At 37.1% G+C, this 18,178-nt stretch overlaps 1 protein-coding gene across 6 annotated transcripts in view; it reads left to right on the top strand.

The window, feature by feature from the left end:
• Robo1 (roundabout guidance receptor 1) overlaps nucleotides 1-18,178 on the top strand; it is a 1,045,885-nt gene that overhangs the window by 638,495 nt on the left and 389,212 nt on the right. Inside the window, exon 1 of one of the 6 annotated variants that reach the window (XM_058574580.1) lies at nucleotides 15,387-16,504. The exons of the other annotated variants lie outside the window; for them this stretch is intronic. Coding sequence (XP_058430563.1) covers nucleotides 16,450-16,504 — 55 coding nt within the window. The 5' untranslated portion in view covers nucleotides 15,387-16,449. Of the gene's footprint in view, nucleotides 1-15,386; nucleotides 16,505-18,178 lie in introns of those variants that run through there. 6 annotated transcript variants of the gene reach the window in all.

Genomic DNA, 18,178 nt, shown 5'->3' with positions numbered 1-18,178 from the left:
TTTCTACCATCTCCCAACAGTCTATCCATCTATGAATCCATCAATGGACTAATACATTGATGAGGTTAGAGCTCTCATTATCCAATCATTTCCCCAAAGTCCCACCTCTGAACAATGCTGCATTGGGGATCAAACTTTCAACACACAAGCCTTTGGGGGAACATGCCAGATCTAAACTTTAACACCCTTATCTCTCTTAATCTCCTTTCCTATGTTCTTGAGTGTCAAGATGGAAATGGCGGGGACAAAAAAATTCTGGTGTTTCTATGAGGTTTTCAGGTGAAAAAACATATATGAAGTTCATCTTTTTTATCTCACTCATGAACTAGGAAGTAATTTTTTTATTCTTATACAATAATATTTTCTAGAATAAAACTATTTTCTTCCAGTTTCTGGAGCACCAAAGACATCAAGTGATTTACAAACTGGATTGAAAATACCTTCTTGGAAATTTTGAGATATGAGTGCAATCTAGATCAGAGATAGAGTAAATTTAAAATAACGTTTGCTCCCAGAAATTTTTAAAGGATCACCAGTTCTTTTGGCATGGGAACCCCAGAGAAAACTATCCTCCTGATTTGTTGTAGACAATGGTTCTGAGGATAGAATGTGAAGGCAGAGCCCAAGGGAAAAAAAAAATCCTATTTTAAATAACTATGACTCAAGTTGTATAAATGGGCTTCAAGATATCAAACCCAGATTATATCAGTGTATTTTGCAGCTCTAAGAAAGTTTTATAAACAAAAAATAAATCCCAGATTCAAAATATAGACAAAGTTTTGAAAAAACAGTGGCAACTTTGTTTTAAGTTTTTGATCTAAGGTATGTTTTAGAAAAACCAGTAAAGCCATCTTAATAATAAAGTCTGCATCTTCTTCTGTGGATGATAATATTATTATTTAGAAATGTCTTTGACATAAATATAATCAAGCATTAAAGCAGCATGCAGGGCTAAAATAAAACCAAGTTCATAACTCTATGCATTTTATGTCCCTTGGGCTATTGTTATTTATTTTAATTAAAGAATGTGTACTCCATTCTACACCAATTTTGGCTTTTCCTCAGTGAGATATGAATAGCATATAAAGAATACTCTAAAAATGACAAATATGCAAAATAAATAATTCATTTAGTTGATAAGGAACACTTTAGTTTTTATTACAAACATGCAAATAATATTCTTTCAACTAGATAAAAACCTTGTTTTTAAAAAGTAAGTTCATTAGTTCACCATAATATTATTATAGAAATATTCCACAAATGTACCAATAATTAGAATGTCATCCAAATCTTGTTGGAAAATCCCAAGACTTCCTAGACAACTATGAGTCATGCAATTAACAATTTAGAATTATGAAACAGTGTTATTTTGAATTAATGGTAGTGTTTAGCATTATATAAAATCACCAGGTTTTCCAGATATTGTGAAAAACTAATTAAATATGAACAAAAATTAGGATTTTGGAACATATGATAAGAATGTCTTAAAAATTCACTTTTTATTCCCCATCACTCTCACATGTTGCCATGTTATTATTATCTTTTTTGTGGATCTGGTAATAGAACCCAGGGATTCATGCACGCCAAGCAAGCACTCTACAACTGAGCTACATCCCCAGCCCCATATTATTTTGAACTATCTTTATCTTCCATATTTAGTTTTCTAAGGTCCACCTACAGTTAAGGAGCAGATGGGAAGTTTGTAATCATACTCCAGCCAGCAGAGGGCAATAGAGCATTGTGTACCAACCCCCCCTATCGATGGAAACATTTCATAGGGGAGGTCTTTTCCAATATGAAGAAATATACAAACATAAATTTAAAAGACCTAGTATCTACTTCTGTTTCTTTAAAGTGCGGGTGTGTGTGTGTGTGTGTATGTGTGTGTGTATGCTTATGTGTATTTGTACAGGGTATCTTACGGTTTGAATTATGTTTTCAATAATTTATAATAACTTTATTGAATTTACTATCTTAAATTAACCCTAGGAATTATGCATGAAAAACTAAGAAATGGTCTAGCAGTAAATACTATCCAGCATTTGAAGGAAAGTTCAAAAGCTACAAATTCCTAATATGTGTAAAGAAGTTTCTATAGAGAGAGAACCTATTATTCCTTTCATAGTGTGGCAGGGTAGGGAAAGAACTAATATGAGCTAAAAGAGCACTTTTCATCTCACTCATATTTGTGCAAACAAATGATTTACTAGTACTTCCACTAACAAACACTAAAGTATCCCTTATAAGATTAATATTTTAAGGTCAATTTGTTTTATTATTTACTGTTTTAAAATAATTTTATTGGGAACTAATGAAATCTACTTATCAAAATGTGTTAGGGTTGATTACATAATGTGAAGACCATCTTGACTGAAATCTAATTTAACTAACAATTTAATATTTTCTCTCAAGATTAATATAGTACTGAAGATATTTTGATACTGTGTATTCAAAACTTAATTTATACCATACTTATAGCTGTTTCAAGGTCAGGGAAACTCTTTCTTGTCTTCCCAGATTTGAATAACTATGATTCTTTCCTCCTACAAGTTTTCGATTCCCCTACTTAAGTCTCACCTACCCATAAATAGGTAAGCATTTAGAAAGTGCATTTCATGATACTTTCATACATACATTGAGTATTTCTTTTCCATTCTTTCATCTTTGTACCTATATAAATCATACGGTACATCTCTGAACTTGTAATGAAATGCTACTGGGTTTTCTAGTTTTGTCAGAGGAATAAAATGGAAAATGGTACATTTTTTAAAATGCCAAATACTAATTTAGGAAATATAGTCCTTTGTTGGCTTTACAACAATTAAGACATTTTCCTTATTATAATGTCTGTTATTTATACAACCATTATTTTGATGGCAGATAATAATCAGGAACTATCTTCCCCTTGTTTAAGAAACCTGAAAAAGAGATATGATTACATATCAATTTATCCCACTTATCTTAGAATCATATTTACTTGTCCTCACACTTAAGAGGGTATCTATTTTGAGAATATTACATTAGTCATATCTCAGCACGTCTGGATGGCCACATTTCAGATACGCCATGGTAACTTTAGTCCTACTCTTCACCCATCTGGGCTATTCAAAACAGATCACCATTGATACTAATATTTAAGAGTACCATCTTCTATATGAATTGCAAATTTCCTCTAATAAAATAAAATTGAAATTGTTTTAAAGTTTAACATTGTATATTTTTTAAAAATTATATTTGTGGTTTTCTGAACAAACTTTTCATCAACAGCTCTTATACACTTTCCTTTATGGGTTAAAAAAGAGTTTTCATTCTTCTATAAACTCAATGTTGAGGTTTTCAGGATAGAGCTTTCTTACACACACACACACACACACACAAAAAAAAAATCACATTTAGTCATGGTTTTATTCAGTTCTAAGAACTATGCTAAGCACTTTATGTGTATTATCTGTCTGAATCCTTGGAACACCCCTAGGAAGTAAAAACTATTATGCTATGTACTTAGTATAAAAAGAGATGGTCTTGACTGAGAGGTTCAGCCATGATCACCCAGCTAGCTAGTGGCAGACATGGGTGGCATTCCTGTTCTTATCTCCTTACAGATCATAGGGGTAAACAGTAAGCTCCACCATTATTCTATATTTATACCTAATACCTTTGTTTTCCTGCTCCAAAGAGCAAAGTTTAAGTAAACAATGAAGTCTAGAACTTTTAAGTTGCCTGAGACATCAATTTAACCCCTGATTAACTGGAAAATCAGCAGTGTGTCTTATATCTGTTTTTTAATAAAGAAATATAAGTAAAAGTACATATTCAATAATTACTGATAATACTCTGAAACATATTAGCGTATTACATTCACTGTATAATTCAAAGCCAAGTGCACACAAAAGCAAAAATTTTTCCATCTCCATTCCATCATGCCTTGTTGGGTAGCATATAGAATTGTCACCATAAAACTTTCCTAATCAAATAGTTAAGTCACACCAACTCAGCTGTGCCTTCTGCCTCACATTCACATATCATCTTTCTTACTCCATGAAATCTGAATGTATATGGAAGTAAACAGCATATTGAAAAGAGATCTCTTTAAATTCTAGATAGTAACTTTTTAAAAGAAAAATGCAATTACAATTTCTTTTTTAAGATGTGTAACATCTTGGGTATGTTTCTATGTAATTTTATAATATTTGTTGCACTCTCCCATATAATAGGCACAACATAACTTGTCTCTTTACAACCTAATTGTACGTCACACATAGGATGTGTCCACTGTCTTATTTGATCCTCACAGACTAGTGCAGAGTTACTCAATCTTGACAACTATTGACATCCTTTTTTGCTTTGACAGGGGAGCTGTCCTCTGCAATGTAAGATGTCTAACAGTTTCCCTTGCCTTACACACTTGATGCCAGTACCATCTCCTCTGCTCCTTCTCAGAGCTGTGACAATCACAATGTCTCTAGATACTGTAGAATGTCAGTGGTCAGTCAACAGGGGCAAGGGGTGGGATCATCCCTGATTGAGAACATTGAAATAAAGTAAACCTTTTAGCAATTGCCCATTTCCTTTTAGGAATTGGATAGTTAGATTAAATGCAAAAAAGAATTAATCATTTTCCAATCTTCATATAGATATTCTTTTTATTCTTCCTTTTAGGCTATTTTTCAAAACTTACCATGCACTACAGAATTGTAAGCATAAAATTGCTGAATGGCCTTACCATCCTGAAACACCCCATCTCATCTAAATGACCTTTGATAAACAAGTCATAAGTCATTACTGCCACTGTGGTATTTACCAGACTTGGTCAAAAGATATATTTTTATAGCAATTATTGTGATCAGTGCAATGAAGAGATGGTCAAAGTTGGTCAAGGAAAATTTTACACAGAACCTGACCCATTGGATAAGACTGGAAATGTCAGGTGTAACTAGGCTTTTCTGAGAAAGAGACTTTCATCTGACAGGAGTTACCCTTGTGACTTTGGGCTACTAGGCAAGTTCTTCAATGTGTGACACGACTTCTACCTGGAAACACAATTAATGATGTTCTGAGAAATGTGCCTGTGTCTAAAAGAATATCTCCACATGTATTATTACCTTTAAAAGTATAATTGGAAACACAAAGGGAAACAAGATCATAAAAATTTAGTTCCATGGATAATCTGCTTTATTAAGTAGATTTTGCTCATTGTACATTTTAGTACAAGTTAAACAGAACTGGTAAAAAATTACAATTATTTAAAACAGATTTTAAATATGAAGGCCTGACTTTTAAAAAGTTAAAAATTACTCACACCAGGAAATAAAGCATTATTTCTTCAATCTCTAAAGTATCCAAGAATTGAAGTTTGATCTGACACAGTGGTGCAACCTTGTAATCCCAATGACTAGAGAACCTAAGGCAGGAGGATCACAAGTTAGTGCAAGGCCAGTCTTGAACTTGAGACTCTGTTTCAAAAAAATTAAAATGAAAGGAATTGAACTGGAGACCCTGTCTCAAACAAAATTAAAACTTAAAGAACTTGGGATATAGCTCAATGGTAAAACACCTCTGGATTGAATCCTCAGGGCAGAAAGGAAGGAAGGAAGAATTTATGTCCCTTCTTTAATTATTTCTACTTTATGGTTTATTTCACCAGTAAATGGAGTATGGTGAAATTTCCTAACTCCTATTGTATGGTAAGCCAAATGTGGAATTTACAAGAAAATCAAAGCATGGAACAGTGGCACATGCCTATAATCTTAGCCACTCTGAAGGCTGAGACAGGAGGATTGCAAATGTGAGGCCAGCCTCAGCAACTTAGTAAGACTCTGTATCAAAATAAAGAATAAAAAGAAATAAGGATGTAGCTCAGTAGCAAAGCATGTTCTTGGGTTCAATCCCTAGTTCAAAAATAATGAAAAAAAGAAAAAGATGGGGTGGGGAGAAATGTAGAAGGAGGAGGAGAAGAAGGAAGGAGGGAGGGAAAGAGGAAGAGAGAGAAAATTAAGAAGTAAGTGATATTAGCTAAAGCCCAAATTACTGTTATTTAAATAAATTGGTGTGCACATAAAATATCTAGGTTGATTCCTATTTAGACTATTATATGTATGGTCACATCATGGTTATTGTCATAATTATGAGAGCCAAATGTTAGACAATATATACTCCCACATGAAATGAACAAGTATAAAATAATGAATTGGGCTTGAATTTATACTTTGTCCCAAAGATAACAACAACAACAACAAAAGCCCTAATGTCATGATTTGTTGCCCTTTCTAATGTAAAAATGTTTACTTTCTGGTGTGAAATGCAAAACATCTGAAATTCAAGCATAATTGTGAAATACAAACATTTTTTTCATATTAATCAGTTATAACGAAAACAAAGGCATCCCTTGAAACAACATAATAATCCTATTGGAAAAATGAACGTTTAGCTTCTAACAATTCTCTAATAGTTGTTTTTTTTTGTTATCTGTGATCTTTGCTCTTGGGTATATTAGTTCTAAGACATTTTAGATAAACAATCTCCATGGTAACTTCAAACAATTAAGTAACTTAATAAACTGTAGAAAGTGTGTTGCATCAATAGAATATCTGCAATTAAAATAAAATTTAATTTCAATTAAATTCCTAATATGACTTTTTAAAATCAGATCCTGTTTACCTTAGTGTGGATTAAAATAACTTAAATTAGAAATTGGAGATGTATTGTATATATTTCAATGCATTCATTTAATGGAATTATTTCACTCTTTTAATAATGGTGATGAAGGATATTTTATGACATTAAAAAAATTCTTACCATACAGATTATTGAGTAAAAATATGTTGCATAGCAGTATTTAGTGTATTGTTTCACATTAGAAGAAGAAAGCTCTATACATGCAGGATTTTGAAAGTAGAACAAACAATAAAGTGTTGATTACATGTGTGATTATGTCTGAAAGAATTACTGTAAATTTTTCTTTTGTTTGTATTTTCCAAATGTTCGAAGATATATTTCCCCTATTTTGTGAACAGAAATGATTAAAATCTAATTAGAACCAATTAGCATCTAAACACAGGAATGTAAACCATATTACTTCTAGTATGTACCTTTAATGATATTTTTGCAAAACATTGACATGATAAATTAGTGAAGCAATTTTTTATTTTGTAGTTAAAAGGTTGTAAGCAAAAAGTAAGACTTAGGAAACTTTGTATAAATAGAATAACTTTTGTATGATGCTTTTGGTGATAAAGTTGTTTTACTAACTTCAACAAGCATCTGCTTTGTTTCAGAAATACTCATATGATACATAAATGAAATTAGATATGCACTGTACCAGTGAAATTCTATCATCTAGGTGTATTAAAGCAGCTTCAAAGTAGTGTATAGTGATAGGGAATTGAGAAGATGAGATTAGATCAAATCAACAAAGACTTTGGTTAGAATAATGGAATTGGATGATTTCTTTTGGAATGTGGCCAGGATACTAGAGAAGGGGTGATTAAACTCTAGGGAAAATATATAATTATCCTTGTTGTTAAGACAGTAGGTTTACATTTCATGTCAATTTTCAACAGCAGTTTGTTTCTTAGCGACAATTGTAGGATGTGGATTCAGTATTTATCCACAAGAATGAACACCTCCATATTTAGAATCTTAGTTCTCAATCACACCAGGCAGCTATTAAATCCCAAAGCCCCAATTTAGCTTTCCAAATGCAAAGTCCGTATTTTTTCCATACACCATAAGAGAAGATATATTAATAGGCTGTAAAATAAATAACTCTTAAATGATCTATAACACTATAATTTAACATATGCTTTATTATTGTTGTTGTTATTTATGACAAATTTGAATACTTTTTCAAAGCTGGTAGGACGTTAAATATTTAAGTTTATTTTTTGTTTACTAACCCAAATAGAAAACTATGATACATTTCCAGATGTTTTTCAAATTAACATACTTCTTTAAAGAGCTGATTAAAAACTGTAAAAGTCTAGGTAAAATATTCGGAATAAATAAAGGAGCAGGTGGGACTAAACATAACGAATATATGAGGTAAGACATAAATCCCAACATATGTACCTCACTCAGTTCTGTAAACGTTTCCCGAAAAGAATTTTTCAAAAGCAATGAAAAACCAAAAACATTAAACAGTTTTGTAAAACACATCTGCAGAATTACACATAATGTAAATTACTTACAAAATCGTCAGTTTGTGTTCAAATTGTGAGCTTATAGAGTATGTTTTTCAGCTGTGCAGCTGTTAACTATGATCCCAATTTAAGAAAATTTTAATTCATGATTAGAATAGTATACACTTAGTTCCAGATATATTGGGAAGTAAGAAACCAAAGGACAGCAAAATCCTCTGATAAGATATAAATATATATGCATCTTGATGTTTTTCAATATTATTTGAATTTCTTAATACACTTGTACTATGTTTTTTTTTCATTCTATCTCATTAGAATTAAAAAACATAAAGCCACTTTAAGCTTTTTTGGGTATAAAATAAAAAAGATTTAAACTCTAAATTTCCACATTGAAGAAATACAAAGTGCATATACTTCAGAGTCACTTTCTTGTGCTGAGTTCCCAAATGACAGAACATCTTTAAACAAGCAAAACAAAGCCACACACTGATGGCTTTCTCCAGTTAGAATGGAATCTGCAAGAATAACATGACTCTAATCAACAACTTTTATTTACACCTCACAGTGTAGTGTGAGTGTAAAAATCAATGCTCTGCATTCAGAGAGCCAAGGTTCAAATCTGAGCAACTGAATATTCTCTGCTTCCTCATGTATAAAGTGGAATAACAACAGTAACATACCTAATAATTTTTATTCCTTGAGGATTAAATGAGAATTTGAATATGTAAAGTACTTAGAACAATACCCCTAGTTTGTAATGCTATACAAATGTTGACTGTTATATTTTTTATTCTATTAGGAACTGAAGATACCCAAAACAAACAAACCAGGAAACTAACCCTAAACTTGCTTTCTAGATACCTGGAAATGAGTCAGAAATATTAAAAATCACTGTATAATGCAGTATAATACAATACGTATTATACTATGCTGTGTCTAATGATATTAGTATACTAAAAGTAGAGAATTTTGATAAAGAATTTCTGACTGATGACACAGTGCCACATGCCTGTAATTCCAGCAACTCTGGAGGCTGAGGCAGGACAATTGCAACTGGCAACTTAATGAGGCCCTCAGCAACTTAGAGAAATTCTGTCTCTGAATAAAACAAAAAGGACTTGGGATGTAGCTTATGGTAAAGGGCCCCTGTGTTCAATCCACAATGCCCAACCCACCCCGAATAAAAAGGAATTTCTGAATAACTTTCTAGTAAAAAGAAATCTTTCCTAATAATTTAAAAGGACTGTGTTCTGATTATGGGTAAAGCACTCAGTAAAGAAGTTTTCTGGAGAAAGTCAGTTTCTTTAGGCTTCTGGTACCTCATTTTATAATTTTTTTTTGGTACCAGGGATTGAACCCAGGGGTGTTTAACCATTAAGTAACATCCCCAGCCCTTTTTATTTTAAGACAGGGCCTTGGTATTTACTTAGAGCCTCGCTAAGTTGCTGAGGCTGGCTTGAAACTTGCAATCCTCTTGCCTCAGTCTCCTAAACTGCTGGAATGACAGGTGTGTGCCATCATCCCAGGCTGAAAAGTTAATTTTGAAGGCTTAAGTGTTGTGTTCTTTAAATTCATTCAGTGGTCCTAATCTCTTTGCTCCCAAATAATTTGACCCAAATAAGCATGTGCTTATTTAGCCACACTTTAATTTTGAAGTCATCAAAGTTCACTGAGACATCAGCTCCACGAGTGGTATTCTGTTAGTTTTTGTCAGTTGAGGTAGATAAATGGCTGAACAATTTGTTGGGGAAAATAAACTTAAGAACTACAGAAATAAGACCAGTAAAGAAGCATTTTTCCAGAAAATACATTAATCAGTAATGAAATAAGAATTATCCAATCACACATTCAGTAACCATTTGAGTGCCTAATGGGTGTCAGGCACTGTTCCTAATACTAAGAATATGTGTAAACCACATATGGGCTCATGCAGCACTCTAGCAGGAGAGGTGCAGCCAATAAAAATAAAGAAGGGAATAGGTATTACCTTAGATGGGGATTAGTGCTCTGGAGGAAAAGTCAAAAAAACTTAATGGTATGAGAACTATTGTGTACTGTTAAAGAGGATGTTCAGAAAAAGCATCTCTGAGAAGTCTTGATACTATTATAAAAATCTAAACGAAAGGAGAGTGTGAATTTGCAGATGTATGGAGGTGAGTATTACAGATAGAAAAATGCACCACCCCTGAGGCCTATGGTTGTCTGATTGACTCTAGGAACAGCAAAGATATGACTGTGGTGGAATTGGGGATATGAAGGGCAAATCAATGTAGGAGGAGATGATGTCAGGAAATGATGGGGACCAGCTCAGGTCAGGCCTTTTAAACTTCTGGAAAAACATGTACTTTAACTTGAAATGGAAACTACTGGAGGGTTTTGAGTAGAGGAAAGACAAGGTCTGACTCAGGATTTAACAGGATCCCTTCCACAGCTTTATGAAGAATGATTTAGAAATACAGTTACTTCAATTTACCGTCTCTTCTCAGTAAGGAATATTGTGTTGCTCATTTCAACACAAAGAAGTTTCCTGCCAAGTAACTACCATCTGCAGTTTAGTTCGGAAAGTGGAAGCTCTTAATGTTCAGGTGTGGGGCATTAGAGATAAACAAGAATAACATGCTACAGACAGCAAGGTTTACTGAAGAGGCAAGTTGCTCAAAAGTATCCTTCCTTGGGGACTCATGATGCTCATTTGCATATTAAAGCCTTTGCAGGTTCCTTAAATGTATTGAATCTGAAGTATCCCAAGCTTTTCCTTCTTCCATGGTAGCTCTTTTTTTTTTTTCCTTCCCATTTGCTTTGTTTCAAAACAAGCTGGGTTCAAATATAAGCTCTATGGCTTCTGGGCGGTTGAAATTCAAGTTAATTATTTACTCTCCTAACCTCATCTCTAAATTGGGATAATGATAGCACTCACAAGATCATGGTGAGAATTAGATCAGATAATGTTTGTAAAGGGCTCCAAACAGTGCCTCAATTAACGCTACTTCCATGTGTCCTCTTTTTTTATCTTCAAAAGCTAACCATCTGTTAACATGAAAGGTGTAAATTCTAGTGAGACCCATTGTTGCTCTTACTTAAGGTCCCAGGCTCTATAAAGAGTTTAGCCAGTATAAATAGCCTAGTTTTAGATTTTCTACAATGTCTCCAAGATGCTGTGGTGCTAAAAGGCAAGCACAGTCATAGTTATTCCACAGCCAACTTAAGTGTGCCATGGTTCCATTTTTAAATAAAGCCTTAGAGAACTTTAGCAAGACTGGAGTACATGATCAAACGGGACCAGTGTGGCTCTATCCCAACCCTTAAAATTCTGTATTGAAGCCAGGCATGGTGACAAGGGCCTGCCATCCCAGCAGCTTGGGAGGCTGAGGCAGGAGGGTCACAAGTTTAAAAGTAGTCTCAGCAATTTAGCAAGGCCTTAAGCAACTTAGTGAGAGCCTGTCTCAAAATAAACAATAACAACAACAAAATAAAAGTGCTGGAGATGTGGTTCAGTGGTTAAGTGCCCCTGGGTTCAATTCCTAGTACTGGGGGGAAAAAATTCTGTGTTGAAGACATGGTCCTGTTTATAGTGACTTAAGTCTTTAAATGAAGATGTATAACCCAGGGAATCTTTTTTCTCTCTCAGTGGTTTCTGGTTTGGGGCACATAATTATCTCTTCTAAAGGACAGAGAAGCAAATAAAAATAAGTCTGTTAAAATGTGCCCTGCATACATATAAAAGAAACTAAATAGGCCTGGTTTCTTGAAGGACAGTAGATGTTCCGTCTCCCTCCAGTATGAGTTTTCTCCTTATGACCAGGGCTACTGTAGGTTACTCTCTGACATGGGGCTTCTATTTCCAAATTTGAGAAAACATTCACATGTTCATTTTAGGCCTTTAATTTAGATACCAAGGATTAAACAGGTTATTCAGCAATTTCGTGTAAAAATTGCTAAACTAGCTGTTGTACCCTGAGGGATGGTATCTTGGAGTATTCAGCACAGCCTTGATGTGTACTTCTTGCCAGATCTGCTCACCAGATCTGCTGGAACTTGTGGCTTGCATCCCAGGCTCTGTTTGATTCTAAGGCCTCATGCTAAGAAGGAAAGGCAGCAGATGTTCTGGTTTGTAGTTTCCTTAGGAACTCTACTCTGCTTCTCCTGATCTGAGTAAGTGCTATCTGGGATCCCTGGAGAGGCTCTGGGAGCTTTGTTATTTCCTGAGTTCCTGCAGCTACTCCTATGAAAGATAAACTCAGATCAGAGCAACCCAGCAGATCACTGTTGCTTTAGAATTTTGTCAAAAAGCCTTTCATGGAACTACTAGAATGTATTATTTTGGGGTTTCTTCAAGCTTCTCAAAGAGACCTTTTAGGGATCCTGAATTTTATAGGCTTCAAATGAGATGAGAATCCTCTAAATGGAATTTCAAGACCCATCATTCATTCTGAGCATAGTGATCAGAATAGAATTACTGAGTGCAAATTAAGACACTTTCTCCTTACTTGCTGTGTCTCCTAACCAGGAAGGAACAAGTCAGAGGTCCATTGTACAACCTCAGTTGCTTGAAGATAAGTTGTGTTTCCTATCCATGTGTACATATTTACAGTTGCATGCACATTCATATAGATACATCGAGCATTTTGTGCATCCTTCTAGGTAATTTAATGTTCAGGCTCAAAAGTGGAAAGGGAAGAAGTTGCTATGATCAATCCATCCCCAGAAACGTGTCAACTGTCATTTCACCCCAATGATACTTTGTTTCTGTTTCAGACAAAATCCATTATGGAGTCTCTTCTATTTTTTGTGTACCTCCCCATAATAAGAGCTCTCAGAGCCTGGAAAATAGGATAATATTTTCATCTTGCATTATTGGTATCCTTTACTTGAGCGTAGATGTTGTTTACTCAGTGTTTATTTGCATGAGTAAGAGTGAATGACAGAGTGAAAGGATGTAGTTAAGAATATTCTCAGGTTCATTGACTTTCACTTGTTATAGGTTCCTAATACCTTTGGAATACAAATTTTTATCTTTAGATGACAGCTTTACTGATAAAAACGGACAGAACAACATACCCTTTGGACAAAGTGGGAGAAGAAGAAAAGGCCAACATAAGTAAACTGATTATGCTGGTTCTCATCAGAGACTGGCCATAATATCTTCCAGAATGCTGGAAGATATTGACTGCTGACTTTCCTGGATAATATCTGTATGGGTAGAATAGATGAGTTGGGTGCACATTGCTTTCTGAAGTTGAGAAATAAACACAGTTCTAATATTATGTCCATTCAATGGTAATGTTAGAAATGGTGAAAAAGATCTTGAGAGATCTACTTAGCAAACTGCCAGAGACCAGGAGATCCACTTAGGGGAGCAATGCAATAGGTATTTGTATAAATATTTCACTGAATATTAAAAGTATATATCTTTGAACTGGAAGTGTAGCTCAGTGGTAGTGCATGGGGTTAACATACCTGAGGCTCTGGGTTTGATTCCCATACCATAAAAAAGAAAAGAAAAATAAATGTACACATCCTCTACTGACTGGAAGTTCAATACCTTTATTTAAAATGCACTTAAGTGATATGAGGATTTGAGGGATTTTCTCTGTCTTGCCCTTTCTGTCACCACATTTTAGCTTATTTATTTTTTTATTACTAGTTAAGCTTATCTTAAAAGCACATTTTATACCAAGAAAAGTTATATTCTATGTTTCTCACTAAATATTCTTTCACAAAGACCAAATCAATGTCCGTTTTTCAGCATTTACTGCACATTCTTGTTTTTATTGCTGAAAAGATTCTGGTTGGAGTCTTTGAATTCTTATCTCCAGCCTGTTTACTGAATTTTCAGTCAGCTTTCTCAGGATTAAACTATCTTTCACTTTCAAAGATAGGTGCTGTTAACCAGAATTTCTTTCCACAGAATGTCGCTGTGAGGTCATTGGTTGAACCAGCTGTAACCAAAATGAACAACCAGCTTACTTTAAAAATTTTATTTTTTATTACATAATTTACAAACTCACTTTGTCAGGAAAAAAAAATTGAAGAACACAACAGTACACAGAAAAGATAAAATCCTCCTCTCCTGCCCATTCTTTGTGGAATTATTCCCTCCAGAGGCAACTATGAAAGCAGCTTCTTAAATATCCTGCTAGATTCTGAACAGTCATTTTACAGTTATTGTACATATCTTTGTAGATAACAATTTGTTAATAAGAATGCTCTAAGTACAAATATCTACGGATGACCAAACACTCAACATGTGTTAGGTATTTTCCATAGAGTGTTATTTAATAGGAGGAGGAATGAATGAATGAATGAACAAAAGCCCATGAGTTGTGCCAGGTTTGCTTTTCTTTAGCATGGTTTAATACCATGAAGTATCTTTATAGTCTCTGTTTTTAGAGGAGAAGTCAGACCTGGCATGGACACAGAGCTAGTAACTGGCAGGTTGGAATTCCAGGGGCGCTGAGTTGGCTGTGAAACCCACATGTCTTGGTTCAAAAATGCTGAGCCGCTTGTCATAAGAGCACATACCACGAGTTTAAATTCTTTTAATTTTATTTACCATCTTTTAGCTGGACTAATAAAGGATCAACCCCCACCCCCATCCCCAACTGGTCCCCTTTCGTTAATTGCTTCCTCGTTGTTAATTTCTTGTATGTAGAGATTATGAAGTTGAAGGAAAGGCTCTGGAATAAAACACCCAAAGGACCCCATGGCCCTACCTCAGCCCCTCAGCCCCTCCAAGTGGATAGTCTTTTATTACATGACCCTTAACTTCAAACTATGCAAGGGAATTGTATTGGAAGCCCGTCTAGTGATAAACTCCATCCTCTGTCTACTTCCTGTCTTCATGGTTCCTTGCTCAAATTTGATTTAAAAAATAAAATGAAAGAAAAAAGTGGGAAGGGGGAGATAGGGAGGCCTGGGGGTGGAGTCATCTGAGAGTTTATTCCAGTCCTGGAAGTGGTAAGGAAGAGGTTAAACTGGACCTGGAGGATTTTTGAAGTCTTTGGCTGGGAGGTTCCATTTGGAGAAAGGTGCAGGGGAGATAGGGATGGCACGAGAAACTAGACAAGTTCTCTTTCACTTGGATTTCTGCTCCTGAGCAGTTGGATTCTCACCTGAGGGCGCAGTCGGACGCCCCTGGCTTGTGAATGAAAATATTAACAAGCAGAACTTGCCGGGCCGATGCGTGGAGAGCATAAAGTGAGGCATGGAGAGGACCGTACGGCCCCTTTAAGTATTCTCGGGCCGGTTGGAGAGGGAGGAAACTGGGAGCCGCGGGGACAGTGGGGGAAACCCACAAGCATTGAGCCTGAGAGGAGGCTGCGTGAGAGCAGAAACTTCAGACGCTGCTGATCTCGGCAGAGATCGGGCGAGCCTCGGCGGCAGTCGCTTCCACCCGCAGCAGCATCCTCCTGGCCCCTCTCTACCACCCCTGGGGGGGGGGGGTGGTCCAAGAGCTGCCTATCTGCAGCTTCCAAGAGCCAGGGGTGTGAGCAGCCACCCCCCAGGAAGTTTGGGCTCCAGCAGAGTTTGGGGTGCCGTGAGCGCGCACCCCAATAGAAGGACCAGGGGCGATGTTGGGCGCTGCACGGAGCTGGGGACGCCCGGAAGGCGTGCGTGTGTCCGTGGTCCTGTTGCTGTCCCAAGTGCCCTCCTCATCCCCCAAGTGATGGGAACAAGGGCCCGCCCAGGCAGTCGCTGTCGCCGTACCGCCCCCTCGCTCGCCTCCTGCGCTCGGAGTCACCCAGGCACACCCCCGGCACCCCGAGCCGGTGCTCCGGAGCTGCAGCCGCTATCTTGACTGCCATCGCCGCCTGCGCGGGTGGCCAGCTGCTGGCTTGGCTCGCCTGTACACGGAGAAACACTTTTTGGCTCTCCTTAATCCGGTCTCACACCCCAACTTTGCCGCCCCGCGCCTGCCCTCTCAGCGGCGCTCGGGCACACGTTGTGGGGGCGCACGCAGGGAGGCTCAGTAAGACGGTGGAGGCAGGAAACGGCACAACTGATCCTCTGCTTCGGCTCTTTGTTGTTCGGTTTGGATGGTCCTTGGAAGTGGCTGAGCCTCTTCGGAAACCCGGGGGCCGGAGAAGACAAGCCTAGGAATTCTTCCTTTGCAGAGGGCTCTTGAGATATTGACAATCGTCTGGAAGGGTCGACAAGTAATTGCCCAGAAAACTCCTGGCGGATTGACCCACGTTGCTTATATTAAGCCTTTGTGTAGGTTTGTGTGGTTGTGTGGCTTCATAAATTTGGGAACCCCATTTCTACTCCATTCTCTTGGCATGAGATTGTATGCAGGATCCACCCGAGGACAATGATCGCGGAGCCTGCTCACTTTTACCTCTTTGGATTAATATGTCTCTGTTCAGGTAATCCGCGTCTTTTCTTCACCCTTGATCTCCCTTGCTCGACCCCTCTCCACTTTTCAGAATCAAACCGCGAACAGCATTTTGGTTACCTCTCCCTTCTAAGGTCGGATGGGGCTGGATCACTGCACAACTTTTAGGCGAAAAGGCTCCTAGTTAGGGTTTGAGGTTTGTCTCTTTCCCCCCATCCCCCAAACTCCCCCCAAACCTCCTCGCAGACCTCGGCCTTTCACCAAGTTCAGGGCACGCCCTACTCTGGGCAAAAGCTAGGTCTCAGCACTAGGGTGGGAGGAGGCAGCGGTTGGCGGTGAGCTTGGGCCCCCAGGACCAATGCAAATGAGTATCATCCACCCGCTGGTTCCCGGAGCGGAGCGGCGGATGAGAGGTAGATGGGCTGGGATTTGTGACCCACAGACTCGCCAGGATTCCAGAACCTGGTCCTCCAATCCGCCCCTCCTCTTCAGAGCACAAGGGGTTATTAGTAGTTGTTTTATGTAACCAAAGTCTGTAATTAAATTCGATTCTGAAGAAACTTCAGGAAATAACTCCTTCTTATGATAGGATATAAACCAGCCACTGCCTGACTGAGTTTATAAAAACAGGCGATTGCACATATCTGAAAGGGAACTGTTAGTTGCCTGGGAATTCTCTTTGGCGAGGGAAAACAGAATTGGGATTTTTAGGATTAATTAAATCGTACTGAAACTCCATATGAAGTTTTGGAAAGATGCTGCTACGGGAACCTTCTGGCAAGAGTACACTTGGAAATAGTTTTCTTGTAGTTCCTAAGAAACTTTTTTATTATGGGTGAACCGAGCCACGACTCAACTTTTGTTTCTTTCCTTTAGGTAGATTCTGGTTTCAATCATGGATCCAATTTCAGGCCTTAACACACACACACACACACACACACACACACACACTGTACCTCAGGGAATTTTTATAGTCCATGCTGAGCTTCAAGTTGCATCAGGGCCTATAGGTTAGAGTCACTCAATTTGCATAATTATGAAATCGTTTTGAATGTTAATTTGAGCCTTTTTGGTTTATGGTGATCCATTATGTTTTGAGCAAGGATTTTACTGACGCCAAATAATTAATGGAATATGAAAAGAAAAAAAACTACATCAGCTAACCTATGGCAGATAAACTGCTAAAATAATTGAAATCCATTGGATGTACTTCCTGGCTGAAAGTTACTAGGAACATTTGAAGTAAATAAGAAATTCATTAATTATTATTCCTTTAAAGAAAACAGAAACTGAAGGGTCAGTCTCATATCTCATATATGTCAGTCACAGTGGATGGATCAGTAGATTAAACTAACTCTTTGGGGCCACCTCTCCCCACCTCAGCTTCTCCTTTCTGTTAGGCAGCTTTTCCCTTGGTTTGCATAACTGAGTGATTGAATAGCTTCTTCCCCCCTACCCCCAGTCATGGATGCAAATCAAAAACATTAAGATCTGATCTCTCTATTTGTCTCTCTTTGCGCTGTCTCCCCCTAGTTTAATTTACAGCTTCAGATACCTTTGAGATTTTTGTTGATTCACCTTCTCAGTTAAAGTTTATTCACGTGTGTAAAGTGAAGTGTCAGAGTGATAAATGACTGGAGGGGCAGATTACTGAAGATAGGGGGATTAATGGTCATTAGTCACCGTTTGAGCTCAGTTTGTATAT

The sequence above is a fragment of the Marmota monax genome, unplaced genomic scaffold, assembly GCF_021218885.2.
Source record: "Marmota monax isolate L192 unplaced genomic scaffold, Marmota_monax_Labrador192_F-V1.1 WCK01_AAM20220418_F8-fsc00016, whole genome shotgun sequence".
Taxonomy (NCBI): Eukaryota; Metazoa; Chordata; class Mammalia; order Rodentia; family Sciuridae; genus Marmota; species Marmota monax.
This window is presented reverse-complemented; position numbering and strand designations above follow the sequence as displayed.